Source organism: Rhineura floridana, chromosome 22 (genome assembly GCF_030035675.1).
Source record: "Rhineura floridana isolate rRhiFlo1 chromosome 22, rRhiFlo1.hap2, whole genome shotgun sequence".
NCBI lineage: Eukaryota > Metazoa > Chordata > Lepidosauria > Squamata > Rhineuridae > Rhineura > Rhineura floridana.
In genome coordinates this window covers 8,691,591-8,719,145 of record NC_084501.1, presented here as the reverse complement: position 1 = coordinate 8,719,145, position 27,555 = coordinate 8,691,591, and the positions used below count along the sequence as shown (strand labels likewise).

Sequence of the window (27,555 nt, the reverse complement as noted above, 5' to 3'; positions counted from 1 at the left end):
CCGAGACTTACAAGCCAGTGGGAGGAATCCACAATACTGCTGCTTCTTGATGGCCTACCTCCTATTATCTCCACCCCAATCGTGACTATTGCTGGTTGGCCCTGCCCATCTGGGTTGTCCGTTGGTTCCGACTTTCCCTTTGAACCTGACTACTGGCTTGTCACCTGGCTCCTAGCTCACCAGAGACTGCTTCCTAATGATGGCTTGTGGCTCCATGTCATCGGGGCAGTGGAATCCGCACCTGGTTTTAGTCTGGAATATCAAGGAGCTGTCCAAGGTTCTTAATCCTGCCACCTAGGGTCCTCCTGAGCTCTTATATCTGAGCTCTGAGATCATCTGCAGGACTGGTGTTAGTCATCATCTGAATTTAACATCTACTCTCTTGATACCCGATTCTCCTTCGATTCTCTGGATCAGAAGGCAGAGATTTTCTCCTCTTTTCCACTATGAAGCTGGGTATGACAGACCTACACAGGTTCCAAACCCGTTATAGAGTCAGAGTGCTGTAGTGGTTAAAGTATTGGGCTAGGATCTGGGAGGTCAGGGTTCAAATCTCCACTCAGCCATGGAAGTACATTGGGTGACCTTCAGGGCCAGTTGTTCTCTCCTAGCTTAACCTACCCCACAGGGCTGTTGTGAGGATAAAAAGGGTAGGGGGAATCATGTCTGCCACCTTGAGCTTCAAAGGTGTCAAAGTCACTGCCCATGGCATCCTATTCCATGTTATCATACTATTGTACAAAGACAAGACCCTCAGTACATATCAGGGCTAGCATCAGGCCAAATGTGGGGGCCAAATGTGGCCTTCAAGAACTCTTTAACTGACTCTTAGAACTCTACCCAGGCCACATTTCTCATCGGCCCTGCTTTACACCTTCCATGAGTGTTCTTGCCTGGTTGAAATGTGTCCTCAAATTCTGATAATGCCTCTTGCTTGACTGGATGGAATGCTGGATGGCCCCCAGAAGGTTGCTCAGGAGGGAATGTGGCCCTCAGGCTGTAAAAGATTCTTCATCTGCCCCATCCTGTAATCCTGGCCAGCTTTTCCACGCTGGGTTTGCTAAGCTTTGGATTGGATTTGGATCTTGCTACAGCCGCAACAGCAAAAGCAACAGCAACCACAAACGAACAACCTGAAGGGCATTCACAATACTGTTTGACATCAAAAGAAAATATTGGACAATAAAACTGTCTGAGAAAGCTCTTTAAACCCAAGGATTAAGAAATGGTTTACAACTGGAGAGAGAGAATGGTTTACAGCTGAAGAAAACTCAGTTGAGCAAATACGGAAATGGGAGGCATGTTTTCTCTGTAGGCTGGGGAAGTCCCTAGGAGGGAACTGCCGAGAAACCCGGCCTGTTCCTCTTAGTTCATGGCCAAATTCAGAGAAGTGTCACAAAGATTCATTGTCGGGGATTGGCTCCTCCCAGAAACGAAGTGGACAATACAAATAAAAGGTAGGGTCAGGGTCCACTCGGAGTGATCTCCTGTCCAGCTTCCTTTGCAAGTAGCTGAAATGGCGATCCATTGTCCCTCGCTCCTCATCCTGGTCTGCCTGTTTGGGTCTCTTGCAGGGGAAGGTAAGAGCTGTAGGAGTAGACAAGGTGTAGCTTTGCACAGGAGCCGAACAGTTGAATTCTGCACGGGGGCGGCAAGAGACACAGCAAGATAGACCTCAAGTCTGGCCCCAGCCAGCCCACACCTGCCTGCTTTCTTACTTTAAACCAGGCCAAGCGGTGGCTTCCTTCCTCCTTAGTTTCAGGGTTACCCTTACGTAACACAGCAGGGAGGAGGATGGAGACACAGCTAGAACGAGTTGGGTCTGCCTGTCGTTGGCTCTGGCTCCACCAACTGTTGGGCGCCCTGCCTTCCGCCCTACAAAGGGAGGGTATGTGCAGAGGAAGGGGGGAAGATCCATTGTGCAAGCCTAAATCCTTACATCCAATGGAAAGAGTGAACTGGACACCACCCCTTGTCCGATAGCCATATCTTTGTATTTTTCCAAGGTTTTAATATCCAATGAGCTTTAAACATTTAAACGCACGTTCTTGTGGGGGTTTTATTTTTTGTGGCTGATTTATTTATTTATTTATTTGTTACATTTATACCCCGCCTTTCTTTTCATGCTAGTAACTCAAGGCGGCTTACATATGGTTCCCAGGCAGTCCCCCATCCAGGCACTAACCAGACCTGACCCTGCTTAGCTTCAGCAGGGAGCTGGCCTCAGGTGCCTTCAGACCATAGCCTGATGGGGTTTTTTTAAGGTCATCATTTTATAATATCTTGATGGTTTTCTTCTCATTTCTCCCAGTAAATTGTCTTGACACTCATGGCTTACCAAAGGTCGATATACACAGTGATCCATGAAAGCTACCAGCGCAAGTAATTTTTGCATCTGGTCCTGCCTAGAGTCACAATTTTGACCCAACTATGATTGCTGGTTTGCAGAGCTCATAATAACAGAGTCGATTCCTCTAACTTGATATCTGCCCACCTGAAAGTCTCTGTCCACCGCTAGCTTCAACTGAGCATATGGCATTCTATCTCCCGGTATTGATGAAGACAAAACAGCAAGCCAAGCAATATTGTCATATGATCTGGATAGGGCTGTTGCACTTCACCCTTTCGGAAACACAAGAGCAGGCAGTTCCTGTGAGTTCCTCTGAAACAGAAGGTTTTCTTTTTTAATCTGCTTCCAAGGAAATAAGAGAACAAACCCTTGCGAAAGGCCTTCCTCTTGAAATACACTGGGCATATTGAACAATAAAATCCTTAGCTTTCCTGGCAGCTTTGAGAGACAGCCTGAATTCTTCCTTAACATTCCACGTGGGGAGGAATGGATCAGTATTTCTGATCTGTGTCAGATTTGCAATGATATTTCCATCAATCTGCATTTTTAAAAACTGTGTGAAGATTTGCATTATTTTAGCACTTTTTTCACAAAATAATTTATTTATTTATTTTATTAAATTTATTAGTTGCCCATCTGGCTGGTTCTCCAGCCGCTCTGGGCAATGCACAACATAAAACATGCAATTCACATTAAAACCTTAAAATTCCAACAATGACACTAAAATCTAACCTAATACAGTAGGGCCCCGCTTATATGGTGGGTTAAGGACCAGGCCCCCACCGTAAAGCGGAAATCACCATAAAGCGGAACCCCATTGATTATAATAAGGCGCGTCATACAAAAATGCCGCAAAATGCCACAAAATTGGCTTTAAAATGGGGAATTTCCGGCCGCCGCATTAGCGGAACGCTGGAATGCGAAGCGCCGGTAAGAGGGCCCTACTGTAAGCATGTTTCCTTGCATTGTACCTTAAAACATGCATTTCTGTGCAGAGTTTAGCCTAAAATATTTTTCTATGCATGTTGGTAAGATTATTGAGGCGAGAACAATACAGCGAACATTTGGGGAAAGCTGAAGGGTTACTGGTGTTCCAATTTGTGCCTTAGAACGGGAACTACAAATTGGATCAGCTCAAATGTAGACTGAACAAAATCCTTTAGCATCCCTCATACCACAGATACTCAAGACTAGTTTTGAGGCACAGCAGACAGGCTTTAAATAGTCTATGCAGAAGGATGAAAAGAGGCACAGTGTAGAAACACAAGAACAACCCTCAAGGTCGGTCCATGTAGTCCAGCATCCTTTTCCCACAGTGGCCAATCAGATACCTCTGAGAAGCCAACAACCTGCAGGATATTGAGCCCCACTCTGGGTGACTCAAACAATATCTACTTGTGCTTTTAGGTGACAGAGAACTTGCTGTTCTTTCCCTCCTTCCAGATCTTGACACGAAGGCATTCATATTCCCAGTGAGTTCAAACACAGCCGCTGTGTTTCTGAATGCTTCGCTCCAGCGACCTTTGACCGATGTCACCGTCTGCCTGGGAATCTACACGCTCCTGGACCGTGGCCACAGCCTCTTCTCTTATGTCACCAAGATGAAAGACAATGAACTCCTGCTCTTTAAGCCCAAAGCCAACCAATACAGCCTTTATGTGGGGGGCACATCAGTAACTTTCAGCATTCCAGAAAAACAGACTTCCAGACCGAAATGGGAGCACATCTGTATGAGCTGGGAGTCTTCCACGGGGCTAGTGGAGCTCTGGTTAGATGGGCAACCTTTCCCCCGCATGGGCATGAAGAAAGGTTACTCCATAAGTCCAGAGGCATCTATAGTTCTGGGACAAGAGCAGGATTCCTTTAGAGGTGGCTTTGATATCAAGCAGTCCTTTATAGGGGAGCTCATGGATGTGTACATGTGGGACCGGGTGCTGTCTCCCGATGAAGTGGACCTTGTCCACAAGGGTGGCACCCTTTCCGACTATCTCATCAACTGGAGATCACTATGTTATGAAATTCAAGGGTATGTTGTAATTAAGCCTTTCCTGAAGTCGCTCTACAGAACTTGGGAGCCTTAAATGAAGCAATTGTTTAAAAGAAATGGAAATGTCTTTAAAATATTTAGATGTTCAACGCGGTGGTTCAATAGATAGTGGTAATAGTGTTGATCTCAACTCTTTTCAGCCTCCTCACAATTTCCATGAAAATCACACGTGTGCCTTTTCCTACAGTGCTCTCCTTCCAATAAAACATTGCATTGTACTCACGTTGACTCTCCTAACATGGTAAAGAGTTCCAACTGGAACAGTCAACAGAGGTTTTGGAGGAGAACCTTTTTTTATACTTCTTGCAAAATCTGGAGTTGAGAAACTAGACCTAAGCAAAAATGAAATCCTCCATCCTATCTGTGGGCAGATAATTTATTTGTGGGGAGGTCACCACATTTCTCCGAGGGTAGGGGAAATTTTCCAACAGTCTCTCAAGGGTGTGGCACACCCTCACCATGAGCAATGGCAGCAGCATAGCTGCTTTGTGGCAACAATAGATAAGGAGAGGTTTATTGTGTGGAGAAAGTGGCTACAGTCCAATGGGGTCATTCAAAGATGCTAAATGGTGAAACACCTTCTCCACACAGCACATAATTAAACTATGGAATTATACAATGGCATCATACGCTGTGTGTTCACTTTTGTATTTCTCTTCGAAAATTATTGATCAGTAAAATGTATAATATGCTCTTTTTTGTAAACAAAAATTTAAACGCTCTTTTAATCTAATAACATGTACACTTTCGTTACCCTCGTCACAGAAATTGCTTAATGTGCATGTCTACTAGGATTCTGCTGCAGCTGGGCTGTGTGTGCACCTTTGATCTTCTGGAACCGGTACTGGATATGCAGAGAGAGAGAGGACAGTGGGAAAGGCAGGCACATGTGGTGGTACTGCAGAAAGCACAAGCTTACTCAGCTCACATGATATGCACATGCACATCATTACCCCATCAGCAATGTCTGAGTGGCATATTCAATACATGAGACAGGAGCAGGAAAAGGCAGCCCTTTTCTCTTGCCTGGTGTATGGCCAATTTCTCGAAGATTATCTTGATGTAAACGAGGAGCTTAGGAATGGTATGTGTATGCCCTCTGTCCCATGATTATTACCCCAAACCCCTGATCTATTTGGGTGCTTATTGCTTTGCACACTGTAACTGCGATGTATTGGAATCTGGAGAGTTTAAAATGCAGGCTGTGTTGAGAAATGCTTCGTTCTGTCTGTGTACATATCACTTAACATAGCTATTAATGTATCATTTATTTGAAGCATTTTCTGCGATTTATTATTTATTTATTTATTTCTGCGATTTATTTATCGCCCATCTGGCTGGAAACCAAGCCACTCTGAGCGATGTACAAAGTCATAATATATAAGTATCACAACATCAAAAAAACTAAAACAACAAGTAAAGGTTACTACAGTAAAGTTCAATAAAGCTTCTGGACCGTATAGTCCACAAGGTGCGTCATTTGCGAAACCGAAAGCGACATCTCCTCTCACTCTCAGCATCCAGCATCCAGCGTAGCAAACAGCGAGAGGCAGCACAAACAGGCCCCACGAAGACGCGACCACAGGAAAGTACTCCCCGAGAAGCCAAAAGCAAAGGCGATGAGAGGCAAAACGCGGCCGACACAAGGCGAAACGAGCAAGGCCAGCACGGCAGGACAACGGAGGCTGCAGGGGCGCGCCCCAACCCCAGCAGCCAGCGGAAAACTGCCGCGGCGAACAACGCTGTCTCCCGAATAGAGGCCGCAGACCCAGGTTCTCCGAAGGGCCGCAGCTCATCCCCAGCTCCGATCCGGCAACCAGGAAATGGCGGCGGCGGCGGCCCAGCGTAGGTGAAAGTCTTACATCGTATTTCTGATAGCTGGCATCCAAGTCGGGTCCGAGGGTGGTGACATAAGAGGGGGGGGAGGCTACCCCGTATTCTCCAATGCATTGTAACCTCCAACAAGGGAGAAATTGCCGCATAAAAGCTGTTTGTTGCGGAGCTCCCTCGCCCGTAGCTGTTACTCCTGCCGCCATGATGATGTTAGTGCCGGGAATCCTATTTTCCTATTCTTTAGCTGAAATGGCTCCCAGAATAGCTTACAACAATCACCGGTAAGATAACAAATAGTCATGTGTATGCAGCCTGATCTCTTCAGCGGGAATGTTGCGGGATATCTAGGAAAGCTGCTGTGCTTTTAATATTAGTAAGAGACTGGAGATGGCTGAATGTCAGGACATTTTCAGCGTGACCTTACACTCAAATAAATGAACAGGATTGCAGTCCCTGTCTTGCAGGCCTTCTCAATAATATTATCCATGGTATACAGATCAGGACAGCTGAGCTTTCGGTCTAGTTCTGACGCACAACAAATCAGCTGGCAAACCTGTATTGTTGGAGATAGTAGGTGAAAGGTGATTGACTACTTCTACATACAAAAAATCCCTTTGACTCCTCAACCGCTGCTTGTGAGTACTAGGCCTCCGATAAGGCAATCCTGTGCATTTGTTTGAGTGTAAGGTCAAGCATACAACCGTAGAGTTGCAAGGGACCTCAAAGGTCATCAAGTTAATGCAGAGAACCCCACCACTACAGCATCCCTGATAGGTGGCCATCCAGCCTCTACATATCAGTTAGATGTCCCTCGCTGGATCGTCACCTTGTAGTGGTGAGTGGGCTTGCGTGTTCCAATGAACCCTGTGAGCGATGCTGTCGGGAGTCATGTACTCCCAGCAGGATCACCCATGTCGGTAAAGTCAAGGGAGAGGAACCAGACAAAGAATGATCCAAGAAAGTCCTCAAAGGCAGAACAGGCGGAGGATAACAATGTGTATGTTACAACGGCTGTGAAGGCGGATGATGGCTGCAGCAGATAAAAGACTTCCAATCGTCGTGGTATCCATGCCATTGGATCAAAGCCTTTTTCTGTCAAGATTGTGTGTTGATCGTTGTGCGCCGATCCCACATAAAACAAATTCACACACAGGCGTCTTCCAAGCAAACACCTTATCTTGGAAGACAATGTTACTCGGCCACGAGTGATCGCCAATGAATGAATGAATGTCTGTCTGTGAAACAGCATTTAGGAAAAGCTATTCAGTTAATCAAAACAATCCAGCTTTTCCCACACTTTTACTTTCCAGGTGGGCTTATTTGCAACTTTCTCAAGCTTTGAAGGGACAATGAGCTAATTGGCTTACAAATGTTCTCACTTTGCTTACGCAAACAAAGCACTTGATAGTCAAAACAAGCCATTACATTGGGGGTGCAGCCGTGCTCTCAAGCCAAAGCTGTACCACGTGCAGGGTCAGGAGAGATCACCTGAGGGGGGAAACCACCAACCTGGATGGTGGGAAGATAATGATCTAATAGATATAAGGTGCCCACTTCCAGACGGTATGTTAGGTATAAATAAGGGACCCCTAGACTGAGGAGATTAAGCCTCAAAGGGGGCTGAAGAAGCCCCAAGATAACATCAGGAAAGACCAAGTCTCCAGTGGGCTGACACAGCCTTGAAGTACCATCGAGAAGCAAGGTCAAGAAGACTGAAGAGCCTTGACCCCTCACACGCTGTGCTGTTCAAAAGGCTTCCAGAACATGTAAGACCGGGGTGGGGGGGCAGACAGAGACGTGCTAGCTATTAATTTCCTTTTAGTGTTTTATAGTCAGCAAATGACAATACCATGTACACAGCTTGCTCTAAAAAACCATTAACCTCTTCATCACCAGCAGTGTTAATTCCGAACTTATTTCTCTTCTGCTTGGCCAGGGCTAGGCATTTGGCCTTACACCTGGTGTCCAAACAAATCACTTGTCAGTCACTGTTCTGACTTCACTCATTGGCTAAACCCTTGAAAGGTGGGAACTTGGAGTGGCCAGGTTAGTTCATTTCACTAAAATTGCAGGGTTGGGGTCAGCTCACATTTTGTTTTATAACTTTTTTTTCTAGAGCACATAGGAACTTACCTTTTCCTTTTCAATGAAAGCTAAGAGTCTGGGCCTCCTGTTGTCTTTGGGTCCTGTACCCTTGTGCCCTTTCTCCCTACCTCTCAGTGGCCCTAACTCTGAGTGAACAACTTGTTCCGACGAAGGATGGAGGTGAATTGAGGCCTTATGAGCCTCTCCCTCTCGGCCACCTTTCTCAGGTGTCACCCCCTTGGCTTAGTTCTTAAAGGGCCGGTCCTTGGCCTGAAGACAAGCACTTTTTGCCTTTTTCTCCCTGTCCGACCTGTGTGTTGATGTGGGAAGCATTTTATCCCTCTGGGCGAGTCAGACTTGGGGGTGGCATTTGTGAGGGTCTAAGCTCAGGCCCTAGGTCAGCAGATGTCATGCCTAGCACTAACCGTTTATCAGGCATGGAGTCATCAGAGGGCAATAGATGCCTGTGGACTTATAGAGTAAGTCTGCCTGGGTTGTCCTTTGGTTCTGACTTATACTTTGATCCTGACAACTGGACTGTTCCCTGGCTCCTAGATCACCAGAGACTGCTACCAAACCCCCTATTATAGACTCAGAGTCCTGTAGTGGTTAAAATCTTGGGCTAGGACCTGGGAGGTCAGGGTTCAAATCCCCACTCAGCCATGGAAGTACATTGGGTGACCTTGATGGCCAGTTGTTCTCTCCTAGCCTAACCTACCTCACAGGGCTGTTGTGAGGATAAAAGAGGTAGGGGGAATCATGTATGCCACCTTGAGCTTCAAAGGTGTCAAAGTCACTGCCCATGGCATCCTATTCCATGTTATCATATTATTGTGCAAAGACAAGACCCACAGTACATATCAGGGCTAGCATCAGGCCAAATGTGGGGGCCAAATGAACTCTCTTACTGACTTCTAGCACTCTCCCCAGGCCACACTCCTCATTACCCCTGCTTTACACCTTCCATGAGTGTTTTTGCCTGCCTGAAATGTGTCCTCAGATTCTGATAATTGATTCAGCAACCATGACAAACAATTGAACAAACATTAAAGCAGTTGCTCTATAAACTACTAATCAGCAAGCATTATAGCCCTAATGTCGATAGCAATGCTTAAAAATTTGGCAACATTTCAAGTGACATAGGGACTGTTACAGTTTAGACATCCTTTCAAGAGAACTCTATCAGCTTGACCAGGAAACAGTTCCAAAATGGGATGCAGCAGTCAGTCCCGCACACCTTTATGAAAGCACCAGGTTCCATGCTTTTAATGGAATTTGAAGAAGAGTCTTCCAGAACTTATTTTCCCAGCTCTGTTGTCCACAAGTTTTTGGCCGCATCACGCCCCAAAAGAATACAGGGAATTGTAATTCGTTAAGGGTTCTAGTAATTGTAGCTCGGTGACAGATAAACTACAATTCCCAGGATTCCTGGGTGGGGGTAATGCTTTAAATGTATGCTGTATATGGAGCCTTAAATTAAATTGCATTAAATTAAAAGAGGATTGCACAAATTCACGGAGGATACGGCTATCCGTGGTTACTAGATACTGTGTTTATGCTCTGCATCCACAGTCTGTTGCTGGAAACCATAGGAAGAGAGAATGCTCTTACACTCACGTCCTGCTTGCAGGCTTCCCGGAGACATCCAGCTGGCTACTGTGAGAACAGGATTGGTAGACGATCTATCTATCTATCTATCTATCTATCTATCTATCTATCTATCTATCTATCTATCTATCTATCTATCTATCTATCTATCTATCTATCTATCTAGATTTGTGGATTTTTATATATATGTTTTTGTACCGATTTATTTGATTTTATTGTATATACTTCCTATTGTACACCTCCCGGAGAGCTATGCTAGTGGGGCGGTATAAAAAAATTTAACAAATAAATAAATATCTAATCAATCTATCTATCATCTATTTATTTATTTATTTATTTGTTTGATTTGTTAGACGCTCATCTGGCTGACTTCCCAGCCACTCTGAGCGACGTACAATACCCCATATAACACATCAAAATATCAGAAACATAAAAAAAACCTATAACAATAACAATAAACAATATAATTAAACAATGTCATAGAACTAGATGGGCTGTTGGTTCTTATGTTCTATACAAACTGTGCTAATACTATATAATATTGACGAATTTTTATTGTCTACCAGAACTTAGCGGTGCCCTGCAGTCTCCCTAACCCTATAGCATTAATCTGTTTTGATCGTTGATGAGAAATTTGACATACCCCATCTCACCCCCTTTTCCTCTCCCGTTAGTCCCAGGCAGAAAACAAAAAGTGTTTTGTAGGCTAGCTCCACTTTGGTCTTGAGTGGTCTATTGTTCGATTGGTTTGCAGGGTCACAAGTTGTACAAGGTCTGGCAAACTCCAAAAAGGGCCACCATCTTACTCTTTTCTTTTAGGCTTTAATAAGAGGTGGGCTCTGTCACCACGTAGCCTTTAATTTCAAACTTCAGAGCAGCCCAGTCCACTAAAGGCGTAGGAATCCTGTCCTTCTGGAACTGCCTCAACTGCTCTGGAGGCAACACACTGTCCCACATATACACGTCAGCCATTTCCCCAACAAAGGACTGTCCAGCCTCAAGCGAGCCACCGTAGGAGTCCTGATCCTGCCCCAGCATCACCACCAGATCCGTCTTCACCCTGTAGCCTTTGGCAACTCCTTTGCGCGGCAAGGGCTGCCCACCCAGCCAAAGTTGAACGATCCCAGTCGCCGATTCCCACGTCACGCATGCAGTTTCCCAGTGGAGGCTGCTGATCCTCTCTGCGAGGCTGGGCACCTTGTAAGCGAGACATTGGCCACCCACGCAGACGTGAAACTCAGCCGGGTGTCTGAAGAGGAGGATCTCGTTGTCGTGTTGCCTAGAAGAGGCAGAGAAGAGGGAGAATTGGCGGGTCAAGTCGGTGAAGAAACTGAGGCACACAGTGAAGCGCTGCAACGGCTCCTCTAGGGTGGGCTTCAGGAGAGCGTAGGCAGTGTCTGACTCCTTTGGGAACACGAACACTTTCCCATCCATGCCTGCAGAAGAAAGGCTAGATATAAGATGGGAGCTGAAAGCGTCTTCAGTACGAGGGCCACATTCTCTTCTGGGCAACCTACCAGCAGGGCCAGATTATCCATTAGGCTTAGTAGGCTGAAGCCTAGGGGCCCGGAGCTCTTGGGGGCCCATGTCGTGGGACAAGAGCTTCCGAACCGCCCGCCATCCCCCCGCTTCACTTACCTTTTTCTCAGCTGTTTTTTGCGGTTTGCCATCCATCAAGATGGCGGCCGAGGTTTCCCTAAGGGGCTGAAGCCTCTGCCGCCATCTTGGTTGATGGCACACATGCGTGCTACACACGTGCATTGCTGCCATCAACCAAGATGGTGGCAGAGGCTTCAGCCCCTTAGGGAAACCTCAGCCGCCATCTTGATGGATGGCAAACCTGCCCGTGCATATTGCCTAAGAGGAGAAGGGCCCCCCAAACACCAATCAGCCTAGTGGCCCTCCTCAGCTTAATCCGGCCCTGCCTACCAGGGGCCATATGTCAGTGGTGGGGAGGGAGGGAGAAGCAAAAGTGGGCACAGCAATTAAGGTGAGGGCCTCCTGCAGATGCCATCTCATCAGGAGGTCTGTCCTGCACAACATAGACAGCGGACCTTTAGGGTTATTGCACCTACCCTTTGGAATATCCTCCCCTTAAATATTAGACAGGCGCCATCTCTGTTTTCTTTTCGGCACCTACCAAAGAGTGTGGCTCTGAATCTGGTACCTTGGCTACTGGCCATGGACTACCGTGTATTTGGTTATTTGCCTAAGGCTCCAAGGCAAGGAGAGCTCTTTTGGCTCTTGTCTTTTGGAATCCTTGGCAGGTCTATTTCTGGCACTTTGGGTTTCCCCTTAGCCCAGAGTGGTCGACCAGTTTAAGGGGTGGTGGCAGTCTACCTACCTTGCAGGGCTGTTGCTGGTTTACTCAGCCCTGGTAAGAGAGGTAAGGGTTGTGCCTTGCCAGAATCAATTGCCCTGGGTTAGGAGTTAAGTTCTGGGATGAACCAGGTCTGGTAGAGGACAGGTTCTAGACAGATAGACTCTGGAATGCCGCAGGTTAGCCACTTTGGGTGGGTGGGTGGGTGGGTGGATGGATGGATGGATTCTGGAGGGCCACAGGTTAGCCACTTTGGTCGACAGACAGACAGACAACGGAGGGCCACAGGTTAGCCACTTTGGGTCAATAGACAGACAAACCAACCGATCGACCTTTGTACTAGAAAGCTAGTTTCTCCACACACGCTCTGGCCTCTGTCCAGACAAAAAAGAGGCATGATTCGAGAGCAAGGCAACGTTCCAGCCAGGCAAAAGCGCACAGCGTGTGAACCGGGGCCAGCAGGGGCATTGCCTGGGGAGAGTCCAAAGGGCCAGACAGAAGGGCAGGGGCCCTCACTCCTGTGAGCACATCCAGCCCCCAGTCCTGGGGGTTCCCCACCCCTTCAAGTAAGACCGCACTGCCTATGGCATAATCCATGTGCGATGAACCTTTGTCCCTCCAGACGCTGCCAAACTACAGTCCTCATCATCCCTGGCTGGCCACACTTGCTGGGGCTGATGGGAGCTGTAGCTGGGCAGGTGCCTGTGTCACAGGAAGGGTCCTAAAAGCAGCTCTGTCCGGTGTTAACAGCCAGTGTAAAGTGATGAGTCTTCAGCCTACGGCGAAAGCTATGCAACGAAGGTGTAACTCTGCCGGGAAGGGATTCCACAGCTTAGGGGCCACCACAGAGAATGCCCTCTCCCGAGCTGCCGCTCCCTTGAGCTTCTGAGGGCAGAGAAACTACCAAGAAGTCCCCCTCTGCCGATCGCAAGCCCCGGAAGGGTCCTTAGGGAAGGAGGCTGCCTTTTGGAGGTTACACTGCGGACAGGCACAAGCTTTTCTTTAGACACGTAAAAGGGTCTGTGGAAAGGGTGCTCCCTGTTGCAGGCACGGGGGCACAGACTGTACACTCGTTGAATGGATTGTGTGGATGCTCCTTCTTAGATCACAGCTCCCACCTGACTGGATTTACTCCACAAGGTCCACCAAAACTTGCCGCCTTTGCCCTCCGCACTGCTCTTTTTCAGTTCACCAATTCCCCCATTTCCCCAAGCTTACGTCTCACAAAGTCCCACTCAGAGTACCCCCATCGAAAGCCGTGGTCAGGACCCCCTGGAGTCTATTGATTTCAATTAGTCTACTCTGAGGAGGACTAAGTTGGATAGAACCCGTACTGTTTAACCGTCTCTCCCTTACCCCACCTCTAATATGTTGATCTTTTTGGCAATAGTTGCCAGGAGCCATTTGTGGTTTCCTGACCCCCTCGGTCCCTTATTGATTGGCCTTCTTAATCTGCTTATTTCTCGATTTTCTAGGCAATGGAGCCTCCACAAAGCCGCAGAATCCAATGAATGCAAATGCCTTTTAAGCGGTATCATAAACTCCATTTGAAAGATAAAGGTCTTTCAGAAATAGATTAAATCTAAGACTGATTGCATCAAGAAACTTCCCAGTACAGAGCAGCAAAGAGCCACCCTCAATAACCAGCCGCAGAAGTTTAATACAGACACATTGCAAAAGGAACATAGAGAGCTGCCTTACGCCAGAATGGTGTAGATCAGAGCTTGGAAAAGTTACTTTTTTGAACTACAACTCCCATCGGCCCAATCCAGTGGCCATGCCGGCTGGGGCTGATGGGAGTTGTAGTTCAAAAAAAGTAACTTTTCCAAGCTCTGGTGAAGATTCACTATTGTCTACACTGACTGGAAGCGACTCTTCGAGGTCTCAGACATGGAGCCTTTTGCAGCCCTTCCTGGTCATGCTGGAGAGCTGAGCCTGGGACCTTCTGCAGTGCAAAACAGAGCTATGGCTCTTCCCTGACAAATAAAGTAATATTCCAGCCCTCATTGTTCTGACTAAAGGGCTGGTTTAAATAGGAACAGAGGAAGGTGCTGTATACCAAGTCAGACCATTGGGCCATCTTGCTTAGTATTGTCCGAATGGCAGTGACTTTGCAGGGTTTCAGGCAGACAATCACAGAAGCGTAGAGTTGGAAGGGGCCTATAAGGCCATTGAGTCCAGCCCCCTCCTCAATGCAGGAATCCAGCTTAAGGCATCCCCGAAAGGTGGCTGTCCAGCTGCCTCTTGAATACCTCCAGTGTCGGAGAGCCCACCACCTCCCTAGGTCATTGGATCCATTGTTGTACCGCTGTAACAGTTAGGAAGGTTTTCCTGATGTTCAGTTGAAATCTGTCTTCCTGCAACTTGAGCCCATTATTCTGCGCCCTGCACTCTGGGACGATAGAGAAGAGATCCTGGCCCTCCTCTGTGTGGCAACCTTTCAAGGACTTGAAAGGGGCTATCCTATCTCCTCTCTTTCCCAGCCCAGGGAGATGCCGGGGATTCAACCTGGGACCTTTTGCATGCAATGCATGTGCTCTACCATGGCCCTTCCTCAGAACCTGGACCAAGCCTTTTGGATCATTCCCTGTGCCACTTAGCAAGAGTGGCTTGCTTACTCTGCAACTTCCCCACCTCCGTTACTGAAACAGAGGGAGAAACACAGCGACAATGGACTGGATGAGAGCTAACAAACTGAGGCTCAATCCTGACAAGACTGAGATGCTGTTGGTGGATGGTTTCTCCGATCGGATGGTGGATATATACCCTGTCCTGGATGGGGTTACACTCCCCCTAAAGGAGCAGGTTTGGAGTCTGGGAGTCTTTTTAGACTCTTCCCTTTCACTTGAGGCTCAAGTAGCCTCGGTGGCACAGAATGCGTTCTACCAGCTTCGGTTGGTAGCCCAGCTACGTCCCTATTTGAGTAAGGAGGACCTTACATCAGTTGTACATGCTCTGGTAACCTCGCGTTTGGATTACTGCAATGCGCTCTATGTAGGGCTGCCTTTGAAGACAGTTCGGAAGCTACAGCTAGTGCAAAATGCGGCAGCCAGATTGCTAACAAGGACCAAGCGGTCTGAGCACATAACACCTGTTCTGGCTCGCCTGCACTGGCTACCAATATGCTTCCGGGCCAGATTCAAAGTGTTGGTATAAAACCCTATACGGCGCGGGACCACGATACCTGTCGGAATGCCTCTCCCGATATGAACCGGCCCATACACTACGTTCTACTACGAAGGCCCTCCTCCGGGTTCCAACTCATAGAGAGGCCCGGAGGGTGATGACAAGATCTAGGGCCTTCTCAGTGGTGGCCCCCGAACTCTGGAACAGTCTCCCCGAGGAGGTGCGCTTGGCGCCGACATTGTTATCCTTTCGGCGCCAAGTTAAAACCTTCCTCTTTTCCGAGGCATTCTCACTGTAATTTTAATTTTGATTTTAATTCTAATTTAAGCTAACTTAATCTTAAATTTTTTTTTTTTTCAATAATTTTTATTCAGATTTTCATAAAACATACAAGACGAAATCATAAAACATTCAAAGACAAAAAACAAAATCAAAAATAGTTAAACAAAAAGAAAAAAAGAAAAAAAAAACAAAAATAAAAAATAAAGAGTAAAATATTGACTTCCCATTTGTCAAAGATCAAATCAGTTATAAGTCTATAATATATAACAATCCTGTCTCTTAAGTCATATTATAAAATCACTTTCCTCCAGTAGTTATCTTACTTAATCATCAAATCTCATAAACATTACTTTATTCTTTCCACAAAAAGTCAAAGAGAGGTTTCAATTCTTTAAGAAATATATCTATCAATTTTTTTTTCCAGATAAGCATATCGATTAATCCATCTCATTACTAATTATGATAATCTTATTGTCATAACCATAGTCAAAATAAACATTTCAATTAATCCATCACATCAGAATCTGTTAGGTTCAGTAATTTCAGTAGCCATTGTTCTATTATCCCTATTAGTTCCATTTTCCATCTTCCATCTTCAGTAGTCTTGTTAAGTCCAGTAATTTCAGTATCCAATCTTCCATTATCAGTATTCCATAATAATCTTGCTGTCAAAGCCATAGTCATATAGTAAGAGTCTGATGGGAATTACCTCTATCCCAAATATTTTCTTGCCATCCATTCTGAATAGGTTGCTGAAATACTGCTGTAAAATCATATCTCTGTTCTTTTTTTCAAAATACACTGGGTCATCTCTTGAAAGTTTTTCCATTGTCACATGGCTGCAGTTAATTCCATAGATTTTCTCTATATTGGGCTCCATCACATCATTCCAGTCCAGAAGATTATCCATGCCATTGATAACTTTATCTCTAGAATCTTCATTAATTTCTTCAGAGATAACATTGAGTTCCAAACAATAGATTTTATTTCTAAAGTCCATAGACTCCAAATCTTGTTCCTGTTCCACGATTGTTCCAATCTCCGGGATCTCCTCTCTCACAGGGACCCCTGTTCCAGTCTCCAGGGTCTCCTCTCTCACAGGGACCCCTGTTCCAGTCTCCAGGGTCTCCTCTCTCACAAGGACCCCTATGTCTTTAATCTCCTGTGTCTCCAAACAATAGATTTTGTTTCTAAAGTCCATAGACTCCAAATCTTTTTCCTGTTCCACGTTTGTTCCAATCTCCAGGGTCACCTCTCTCACAGGGACCCCTATATCTTTAATCTCCTGCTTCATTTTACTCAATTCAATTTTCAGCTCCTTACAACCCTGTCGCAGGTTTTGTTTCGTTATCTCAATCTCATCCATTATTTTCTGAAACATAGTTATTTCCAGATTCTCAGCCACTTTCTTAATTGCCATTTTAAAAGAAAAATATAGGAAAACCACTTCTTATTTCAGCAACAATTGGGTTAATACTCCAAACTTGGTGACATCACAGTATAAACAGAGCAGACAGCCTTATCTCTCCATGCTTAAGTAAACAAAATGCAGTTCCCAGGATCGAAACAATTAATGGCGGTCGTCAGGAAACAGATTCGTCAAAATAAAATAGACCAAAAAGAGAGTAGTCTCAGACAATATAATATTCTTCAAAATAAAAATCTGGAATAGAAATCCCTCTTCTGTGTATATCTTTAGAATGCAAATCCAGGACAGCTTTTTGCAACAAAAACAGAGATAAGCTATTAATTAGTGAGTAGCAGAGAGAAGTTATGGCTCCCCAGTGAGATGTCAAAAACCGATCAATCTGGCAAATCTCTTTTAAACAGCAACAATTTAAGTCAAGTAAAAGAAAAATATAGAAAGAAGGGTGCTTGCCTGTTAGTGCGTTCTCTCTTAGAAGATAAGATGAACGTTCGCTTTATCAGATAGAGCTTGTTGTTGAAAATCCGTCCCACCTTCGTCGGCTGGACCTCGTCCCATAAATTAATGAGATCTGGTCGTCCCAACAAAAATAGGCTTTGAGGTTAATCTCTTCGTTTCTCCCTACCCGGGAGAAGTTTAATCAGTCAAAAAAAAAAAAATCTGACTGGTATATCTGAATAAGCTTCTTTTGAGGCAGGAGCCCGTCTCAAAAGCAGGCACAGGCTAAGTCACCCTTCCCGGAAGTCCCAATCTTAAATTTTTTTAATGTTCACCGCCCAGAGAGCTGTTGCTAGTCGGGCGGTATAAAAGTCTAATAAATAATAATAAATAATAATTTTGGGAAGCAGGTTATTATCCCATCACTTACTGGTCTGCGACAGGGTTCCTGAGAAGCTGAGGAGCACCAGAAACCAAAGGCTTGTCCTCTCCATTTTACTTCTTTAAAGCCACCAAGGAAGGAGCAATGGAATAGAAGGCAGGTGCTCAGTTGTTCACGTCTTCTCTGTCCTCCAGAATGTCGGCCTTCAGACCAAGCAAGTTGCTGTGATGAACTCTGCAAAGATAGGTTAATAAGTAATGGGCTGGGGGAGGGGGCTGCGTTAAAGGGATTTGAAAGAAGACTTTCAAAGTCCAAGAGGGACAGGATTGGCCCCAGACGCTGCCAGATGACAGTCAGTGGTTTTTGTGCTGCACTAGGATGTGGGAAACCTCTGAAGAAGCTGGGGGGGGATCCCCATGAGAATATTAAGTCCAGAGTCTAAAATTACCTAACAGCACCAATAGTGATCGGTGGTGGCTCAGTTGTGTGTGAGGGGACTTAGATTAACTTTTGCTCCTGGAAAGAGGCCATTTATATAGCACTTATATAGCCAGGTGGATGTGCCTGTCCACCAGAGGGAGCTATAGCCTCAACAGAGAAGGAAGTGCCCAAATAATAGGTCATCATCATCATGCCTGAGGGCCGGTCCACATTCAAAGTGTACTTCATTAAGGGTGCTGGAGATTTTTATCTCTGTCACTGAGAAACCACAGTTTTGGGATTCTTTAGGGGAAGTCGTGTGCTTTAAATGTGCTGTGGGTGTTCTTTAAATGTACGGCGTAGATCTGCCCAGAGTGTATATTTGGAGGAACGGGAAGGGGGTTATTTCAAACATCAGATCAGCACAGGGCGGCTGGACACACAGCCAAACCAGCAGGCATCTTAACTGGCCCAGAGACAAACCTGTGTTATGGTGGACCAGACTCTTAAATATCTATGAACACTCCTGCTGTGAGGTGAGAAATCCGGCAATTCATATCTTTTCAAGACATAAATACAACTTTATATACAACCTTTTAAATAAGCACTTGCTGGTCTACTGGGGACATTTTGAAATAACCATGTTTGGAGGAGTTATGACGAGCATATTTTTTTATTTATGGAGTATGTTTTATGTTCTGTTATAGAAATGCACATTAATAGGGATGGGCAAGAAATTGATTGCATTTTGCATTTCAAGCCAAATCTGTCAAAATCACACTTTCCAAAACAATGTGACAACTGACAGACATCCTTAAAATTCACAAGTATTCTAATCTTGCAGTGCAGTTTGCCAGCCAACCAATGTCGAAGATATGCTAAATTACCAATTACTCAGGGTTTATGTGCCTGTGGAGCCTGACAAATAGAGAATATTGTTCATTATATGCTGGTTTCTGAGTTGTATTCATCTTCTAGAAAGAAATCTATTGTTCCTCTGTTAACTCGTAATTGCAAATGATTTTATTGTCTTACACTTCACCTTCCAAAATTCAACATTTCACAGCTGTTTAATAAAACTCACTTCATTCATAATTGGGAATGCTTTAAGAAAAGAAAAGAAAACCAAGCTAGTTCTTCTTGATAGCAAAGAATTGAAGACCTGGCTCTTGCACACCTTCAAAGGCCTGACCTTGAAGACCTTCAAAGCCTTGAAGACCTGGCTCTTCAGGCAGGCTTTTGGGGTGGGCTAGATTTTATCTTCATTGTTTTTAGATTTTCAGTGTCTAGGTATTATATGCCTATGTTGTACGTCGCCCAGAGTGGCTGGACAGCCAGCCAGATGGGCGACTAATAAATTCTATAAATAAATAAAATAAATAAAAATTAAACTGGTTATTAACATTTCCTGGAGAATCAATCAAAAACTGATCCAGTTTGAATTGCCAACACTCATCATTCAGACTTACACAACATACTTACAGTTGCCCAGATTTAAGTCCTATTTAGTTCAAGGGGACATGCCCCCAAGGCTGTGTGTATAGAATTGCAGCCTATAGATGGGGGAGAATTCCACTGAACGCAGATTTGGCACTGGATTTTCCAGTAGTTCACATATATTCTCTATCTTTGCGGAGCTATCGTGTTTGCTGCAAACTTCAGCAGCTTTCCCATGACACCAGATTTTTTCAAGAAAATCTTGAATGTAACAATATCGTTCTTGTTGAAAACAACATTGATTTTACTCACAATACAGCAGTCATTTATACAGCTCCCTCTAAATCTTTCTTTCTTCCAACCTCCCCTCCACTCACATAGCTATCCAAGCTCCAAGTGAGGAGTGAGTGAGCCAAGCATAGCCTTTCTGTCTCTGCTAGGGGGAAAAAATCCCCATCCTGTCTTCAAGTACACCATTTAATGAGTTAATACTACAGAAATTAAAAGCCTAGAAAATCTCCTTAATGTGGGAGTCAGTGCCCAAGTTGAGGAGACTCTCTAGGCTTGCATTTTAATGTCAACGCTTTAAACATCCTTCCACCCTCCCAGCAAGCCCAGGATGTCCAAAGTTTGAAAGATTATCCTTCCTTTCTCTTCCCCACTCATCTCATTTGTGATCTCTCTCTCTCTCTCTCATACACACACAGAGAGACAGCGAGGGATGTGTTCTTATTTATTTATTTATGTTTGTTTATTTATTACATTTGTATAGTGCCCCATAGCTGAAGCTGTCTGGGCGGTTTTTGTTCTTTCAGCTGCTGTCTCTGACACTGCAGAAACTTTAAAAATAACATTAACCATGTTAGTTTTGTCTGCCGGCGGGGCGGGGGGGGAATCAAACTGATAAGAGTAGAAGACATCAGAAAAGACTCAAATACGGAACATAACGCCCTGCCAGTTTAGTGGAATGCAATCGGATCAATGCCAAAAAGAGGATTCCATCCCTATCGCAGCCATAACATTTTACAAAATTCTCTACTTTTCCATAAAAATGCACAAAAGAAATAAGCAATCTTGAGGCAACCAGGCGCAGAATTAGAACCACAGCAAGAAAAAGGAAAAAAAATATATACTAGAGGCCACTAAACTATAATCGCACCATCATCAAGAAGAGTATCAGATACAGCAGGGATGTGGGATGATCTAAACCAGGGGTAGCCAATGTGATGCTCTCCAGATGTTGTTGGACTTAACTTCCATCATCCCTGATCAATGGCTCTGCTCTCTGGGGCTGATAGAAGCCCGACACCAGCTATACCTGAAGAACACCACATTGGCTGTCCCTGATCTAAAGTAACATATTATAGCTAACTCCCAGCAAGCCAGAAACAGCACACTGACCATGTGTGAGCCTGTTTCTAGTGACTACCACAGGCTTAACCACCCACCCCTGTTTTGTGAATTCTGGGCAAGATATTCCTTCGCTCTTTGGGTCATGCACAGCTGGCTAGCCCAAATTCTGTTTGCATGTCTCTAACATGCCATCGCTCATGAAGAATGTCCCACCTGCCCACTCTTAGTTTTCAGGCCTTTATATGGGGCCGGAGAACCTTGAGCCAGTGGGACAGATGTTGCCCTCCAGGCCACTCTATCTGGCCTTAGAACCCTCCCCACACCACATCCCCTCTCCCTAGGCCACACCTAACACCATCCTACTGTATTGCATGCACAGTGTTTCTGTCTGGCTTGGGATGCGTTCTTGAACTCTGATGATGCATCTTGTTGTCTGGATGAAGATAGAGAAGAGTGACCCGGCCAGATAGGCAACCCAGAAATAAAATTTTATTATTTTTTTTATTATATTATTATTATGTGTGAGTGTGTGTAGAAACTAACTTATGGGACAAAGGTAACATATACCTTCATCGCTCCTTTCACTTCTGCCTCTGGCCCCAGCCACCAATGGCACGTGGCCCCCCAGAAGGAAATGTGGACCTCGGGCTGTGAAAGGTTTGCCACTCCTGCCCTAATATAAGGTGGGCTCCATCACCACGTAGCCTTTAATTTCAAACTTCAGAGCGGCCCAGTCCACTAAAGGCGTAGGAATCGTGTCCTTCTGGAACCGCCTCAGCTGCTCTGGAGGCAACACACTGTCCCACATATACACATCGGCCATTTCCCCAACAAAGGACTGTCCGGCATCAAGCGAGCCACCGTAGGAGTCCTGATCCTGCCCCAGCATCACCACCAGATCCGTCTTCACCCTGTAGCCTTTGGCAACTCCTTTGCGCGGCAAGGGCTGCCCACCCAGCCAAAGCTGAACGATCCCAGTCGCCGATTCCCACGTCGCGCATGCAGTTTCCCAGTGGAGGCTTCTAATCTTCTCTGTGAGGCTGGGCACCTTGTAAGTGAGAGTTTCACCACCCACATAGATGTAAAATTCGTCTGGGAGTCTGAGGAGGAGGATCTCGTTGTCGTGTTGCCTAGAAGAGGCAGAGAAGAGGGAGAATTGGCGGGTCAAGTCAGTGAAGAAACTGAGGCACACGGTAAAGTTCTGCAGCGGCTCCTCCAGGGTGGGCTTCAGGAGAACGTAGGAATCCACTGAAGCCTTTGGGAACACGAACACTTTCCCGTCCAAGCCTGGGGAAGGAAAGAGAAAGACAAGACGTTGGATGTACAGGAAATATTTGCCATGTGTTGATGAGGCATGGTCATCATCGCTAAGGCTAAGCTCTGTGTCTCTGATGCCTGTTTCATTACCTCTTTGTAGAATGTATTTGTTTTGTAAATATACTGAAGAACATACTCATATAAGCACATGCATAATGTGACACATATCTCACTCCTTTTCTCAAAATTTAAAAGATCATCCTATATAATTTCAAATATCCTCTTATGTAAGCAGCTCATGTCATCTTATCCTCAGACATATCTATTACCAATTTATTCCCTATCTGTTTCAGTGTTACATTTCTTATCCTGATCTCCCATAAGATGCAGTGACAGACACACATGCAGGGCTGGCGCCAGGCACCCGGCTTCTGGCACCTGCATGCACACATGCCCCACCTACCTACCTACCTACCTACTGAGTGGGTGGATGAGCAGGTGGGGGTGGGCAGGAGAGCACGTGGGAGAGCAGGCAGGGGGTGGGAGAGTGGGGGTGGGACGGTGGGCTAGCAAGTGAGTGGGCAGGGGGCAGCGAGTGGGCAGGTGGTGGGGGTGAGCGGGCAGGGGGGCAGTGAGAAGCTGTGGGTGGGCAGGCAAATCCCTCCCTGCGATCCATGGCAGGGACCCTTCCATGGATCACGGAAGGGAAGAGCTACTCCCCCACCCTAACAAGGGGCCCTTCAGGGGCACCTGTGGGCCATGGGGCCCTCAGCCAAGGCCCCACCTGGCTGCCCTTTGAAGCCAGCCCTGCACAGGAGTGTAGTTGTCCAGGGTCTCAGGGGTTTTTAGACCCCTTCCTTTTTTCAGACCAGGGTCCCAGCATCCTATGGGATGTGATCCTAATCCTATCCTAATCAACATGAAAGGGGAGTGTGTTAGTCACTCAGAAGAGTCTTCTAACATAATTTCTGGCCCTTTCCTGCTGGTTGGAGCCAATCAAAGTGAAAGAGCGTGAGTCAGGCATTGAGAAGTTTCTTCTCAGCTGCTAATGCTCTCCCCTTTCATGCTTATTGGCTCCTAGGGATATCTGTTGTTGTGGAAGAAGGTTTAAAGAGGATCTCATTCTTAACCCAACAGCAAAAATGAGGGGGGAGATGGATGGGTGTGGCTAACATGAAGAGACACTGCACTTTGAAGTTGCCACTACACTACTGGACAGATATCTTTTTCAAGCATTCCTTCAGTTTACGTACTTTGAGTGGATGCCATTTTGCAGCAAATTAAATTCTGCCATCGCACAGTAAATTTCCCAAAAGGGTAAGATGTTCTGAGCATATATCTAATTTCATATAACGTAGTAAGTTATTTTATAAGTTATAAATTACATGGCACACCAACAGAGTTGCTACAAGCTACTGAGATTGAATCTGTCCAAATTTTGACAAAAATTTGTCAACAGATATGGAAAACTAAACAATGGCCCACAGACTGGAAGCGTTCAATATACATCCCAATTCCAAAGAAAGGGGATCCCAGGGAATGCAGTAATTATCAAACTATTGCCTTAATATCCCATGCAAGTAAAGTAATGCTCAAGATTCTACAACAAAGGCTCTTACCATATATGGAGCGAGAAGTGCCAGACATCCAAGCTGGATTTAGAAAGGGAAGAGGCACCAAAGATCATATCACAAACATACGTTGGATAATGGAATGAACCAAGGAATTTCAGAAGGAAATCACCCTGTGCTTTATAGATTACAGCAAAACCTTTGGTTATGTAGATCATGAAAAGCTATGGAATGCTTTAAAAGAAATGGGGGTGCCACAGCATCTGATTGTCCTGATGCGCAACCTATACTCTGGACAAGAGTCTACTGTAAGGACAGAATATGGAGGAACCGATTGGTTCCCAATCAGAAAGGGTGTGAGACAGGGGTGTATTTTATCACCCTATCTATTTAATCTATACGCAGAACATATCATATGGAAAACAGGATTGGACCAAGATGAAGGAGGTGTGAAAACTGGAAGGAGAAATATCAGTAATTTAAGATATGCAGACAATACCATACTACTAGCAGAAACCAGTAATGATTTGAAACAAATGCTGATTAAAGTTAAAGAGGAAAGCACAAAAGCAGACTACAGCTGAACGTCAAAAAGACTAAAGTTATGACAATCGAAGATTTACGTAACGTTAAAGTTAACAACGAGGACATTGGTTTTAAGCATTTGGGGCTGTATCCAATGTTTGTCCAGAGTTGATCCATTAAAATGAATTATTATGACTAACTTCGATCCATTTATTTCAGTGGATTTACTCTGAGTAGGATACAATCCATAATCTACATTTGTTCTGTTATATCCCTTGGTGCCCTTCAATTCTGAAATAATTCCCCTCTCTTCATCAGATAGACAGCAAGATCTGGTATATTTAGTTATTGATTTTGTATACCTCTCCCTTGAATAATCATCTTTTCAAGTGATGTTAATTCTTTACCGATTTTTCCCCTCTGTAAGATTTTTTTTTAAATCCCTCTTTTCAGAATGCTGAAGCCACTTGCATTTTTTTTTCTTTCACTGTTCCCCAGCCATTCTCTTTGATTTATATCAGTTATAAGAACTCCAAACCTTGGCTACAGTTCTTGGTTAGTGATGAACTTGGAAGCCACTTTATATCAAGACAAACCCTTGGGTCCATCTAGTCTAGAAATGTCTACACTGACTGGCAGCAGCACTCCATTTCAGAGGGGACATTCCCAGTCATACCTGGAGATGCCTGGTATTGAACTTGGTACCTTCTGCATGCAAAGCAGATGCTCTACTCTAGGTGAAGTTTTTGGCCCTCCAGAAGTTGCTGAACTACAACTCCCATCAGCCCCCAAAACATGGACAATGGCCAAGAAAGATGGAGGTTGTAGTTCAGCAGCATCTGGAGGGCTAAAGCTTTCCCATGCCTGTTCTAGCTATGGCCCTTCTCCGCAGCTCATAAGCTCAGGTTCAGTCGACACACTAGGGATGGGTTAGAATTTTGATTCAATTTGCATTTCAAGCAGAATTTATAAAATTCGCACTTTCCAAAACAATATGAGAACCGAAACACAGCCATCCTTGGAAATTCGCATTTATTAGAATTTTGGGATGCAGTTCACCAACTAAACAATATTTACAAAAATGCATATATTAGGGGAAAGTCTGCATAAAATTGAACACGAGTGAAAATAACATGCGAAAAGGCATGATGTGATGAAAAATGGCTTGCAAAAATGTGTACCTTTGCCGAAATTGCCTACATAGATGTGTTGATTTGGAGAAATTCGCACTAAAATGGTAGAGAATTTTCGTGAGGATTTTTTTAAAAAAATTCACAGATTGCTGCACAAATGTAGAGAACTCAATTTAACATTGGAAAAATGAGAAACTGAGAGAACTGAAAGCGACAGACCTTTCCATCCCTATGACACACTAAGCTGAGCGCTAAAAAGGACTGACGAGGAGTACAGAGGCTATGAGCTCCTCTCTGGGAGCCCGCATGGTCCCAGTAAGTCACAGCTTGACTTACCATGTGGTGCAAATGAGCATATTGCCTTAAGTCCCTTTCTCCCAGGGTTCACGCTGGAGTTTTTTTCACCCCTTCTTGGGAGACCCCAGGGACTGAACCTGAGATCTTCTGCATGCAGAATGAGTGCTCTGCCCTGGAGCTATGGGTTGAGAAGGTCCACTATTTCCCCCATCACCTACTTGTCTGTGCCAGAGTTCCCGAGAGGCTGAGGAGCGCAAGAGGCCAGAGGCTTGTCTTCTTCATCTTGACCACCACAAAGGCAAAGCCGCAATGAGAGATCAAGGAGGCAAGGCGTACCAGGCACCAAAACGTCAGTCTCCTCTTTGCTGCCTTTCGAAAGACGAAGACTCTGAGTACCAGCAGCAGCCTCTGATATCAGCTCTGCACAGCGGCTGAATAAGCTGCTTCTTAGGGCGAAGGAGGTTGTGTTTTTAAGCGATTTGGCAACAGACATCCAAGGCCTGGCTCAAGAGATTGTAGGATCCCCTGGTGACACATCACACAGGGTGGTGACAGACGCCACAGAGATAAAGCTGCCTCTCAGCCGGAGGATTGGCATTAAGAGAAAAGGATGCAAGGTGTAAACTGGCCCCTAAATGCGTGCATTTTTTTCCCCACGTGTTTCATCTCCATGACAGGAAAACCTTCAGGGCTAAACTTTTGCATTGCAGCAGCAGGGCCATTTTAAGGAAGAAACAAGGTGGCAGCTATAGCCAGAATGGGATTGCTTCCTTCTTGTCATTTTGGCAACAGGTGAAAAACGTGTCTTGCAGAGAAGGCTGCTTGCTCTTACGGGAAGTGACAAAATAGAAACATACGCAGGAAGCTGCCTTATACGGAATGATACTGTTGGTCCATCTAAATCAGTATTGCCTGCACTGACTGGCAGCAGCTCTCCAGGATTTCACACTGGGTTTTCCTTCCCAGCCCTACCTGAAGATCCAGGGGCTTGAACTTGGGACCTTTTGCCTGCAAAGAGGATGCTCTACCCCCCTGAGCCAAGGCCCTTCCCTTAAGCTTGGGAGGGATGCATTTTCTACTGTTTTTAAAAGGAGGTCAGGACAGTCCCCCTTTAGAAATGCTGCTTAATGGAGAATAGCCTGATTTGTTAGAGAAAGAGAGAAGCTGAAGGAAGTCAGCGGACAGAACAGCAGGAGCCTCAACATTCTGAGGACCCATCAAGACTCAGGAAGAGCCATTGCCCGGGTCCAGGATGGAGGTTGCCCAGGTAACAGTGACCCCCCCCTTTGTGGCATCCCTTGCTGCTGCCTTCAAAGTGGCCGCTAGAGATGTCCAGTGTGAGTTAGCGAGGAGGAGAGAGGTGGGTTTTATGTGGTTTCGTTATATTTTGGGTTTTTTTCTGTATTTTTCCTTTATATTTTCTTTATGTTTTGTTGATTTCTCTTATATTATTATTTTACTTACATTTTGTTGATTTTTATTTTGCTACTTCTATTTTATTGATTTTTATTTTGCTACTTACATTTTGTTGATTTTTCATTTATTTTTAACTTGTGTCGTGTCTCCTGTTTATCTTCTTCTTTATCTTGTTTCATATTTTTGACATTTGCTTTTGTTAGATATTGTTAGATATTTAGATCGGCATCCAGGGGTGGAGGGCAGAGT

The 27,555-nt window shown here is 45.2% G+C and overlaps 3 protein-coding genes across 3 annotated transcripts; 1 reads left to right on the top strand and 2 right to left on the bottom strand.

Annotated features, from left to right (window-relative positions):
• The first annotated feature begins 1,467 nt into the window (after nt 1–1,467).
• LOC133374649 (C-reactive protein-like) lies at nt 1,468–5,673 on the top strand. Its single transcript, XM_061605789.1, has 2 exons — nt 1,468–1,580; nt 3,794–5,673. The coding sequence occupies exons 1-2, from the start codon at nt 1,517–1,519 to the stop codon at nt 4,429–4,431; spliced, it is 702 nt and encodes a 233-aa protein (XP_061461773.1). The 5' UTR covers nt 1,468–1,516; the 3' UTR covers nt 4,432–5,673.
• Nucleotides 5,674–10,232: 4,559 nt separating this feature from the next.
• On the bottom strand, nt 10,233–18,123 carry LOC133374650 (mucosal pentraxin-like). Its single transcript, XM_061605790.1, has 2 exons — nt 17,946–18,123; nt 10,233–11,359 (listed from the first exon to the last, which is right to left on the bottom strand). The coding sequence occupies exons 1-2, from the start codon at nt 18,007–18,009 to the stop codon at nt 10,746–10,748; spliced, it is 678 nt and encodes a 225-aa protein (XP_061461774.1). The 5' UTR covers nt 18,010–18,123; the 3' UTR covers nt 10,233–10,745.
• Nucleotides 18,124–20,476: 2,353 nt separating this feature from the next.
• Nucleotides 20,477–26,339, bottom strand: LOC133374651 (serum amyloid P-component-like). The gene is made up of 2 exons (XM_061605791.1): nt 26,109–26,339; nt 20,477–22,394 (listed from the first exon to the last, which is right to left on the bottom strand). The coding sequence occupies exons 1-2, from the start codon at nt 26,170–26,172 to the stop codon at nt 21,781–21,783; spliced, it is 678 nt and encodes a 225-aa protein (XP_061461775.1). The 5' UTR covers nt 26,173–26,339; the 3' UTR covers nt 20,477–21,780.
• Between the last annotated feature and the right edge of the window lie 1,216 nt (nt 26,340–27,555).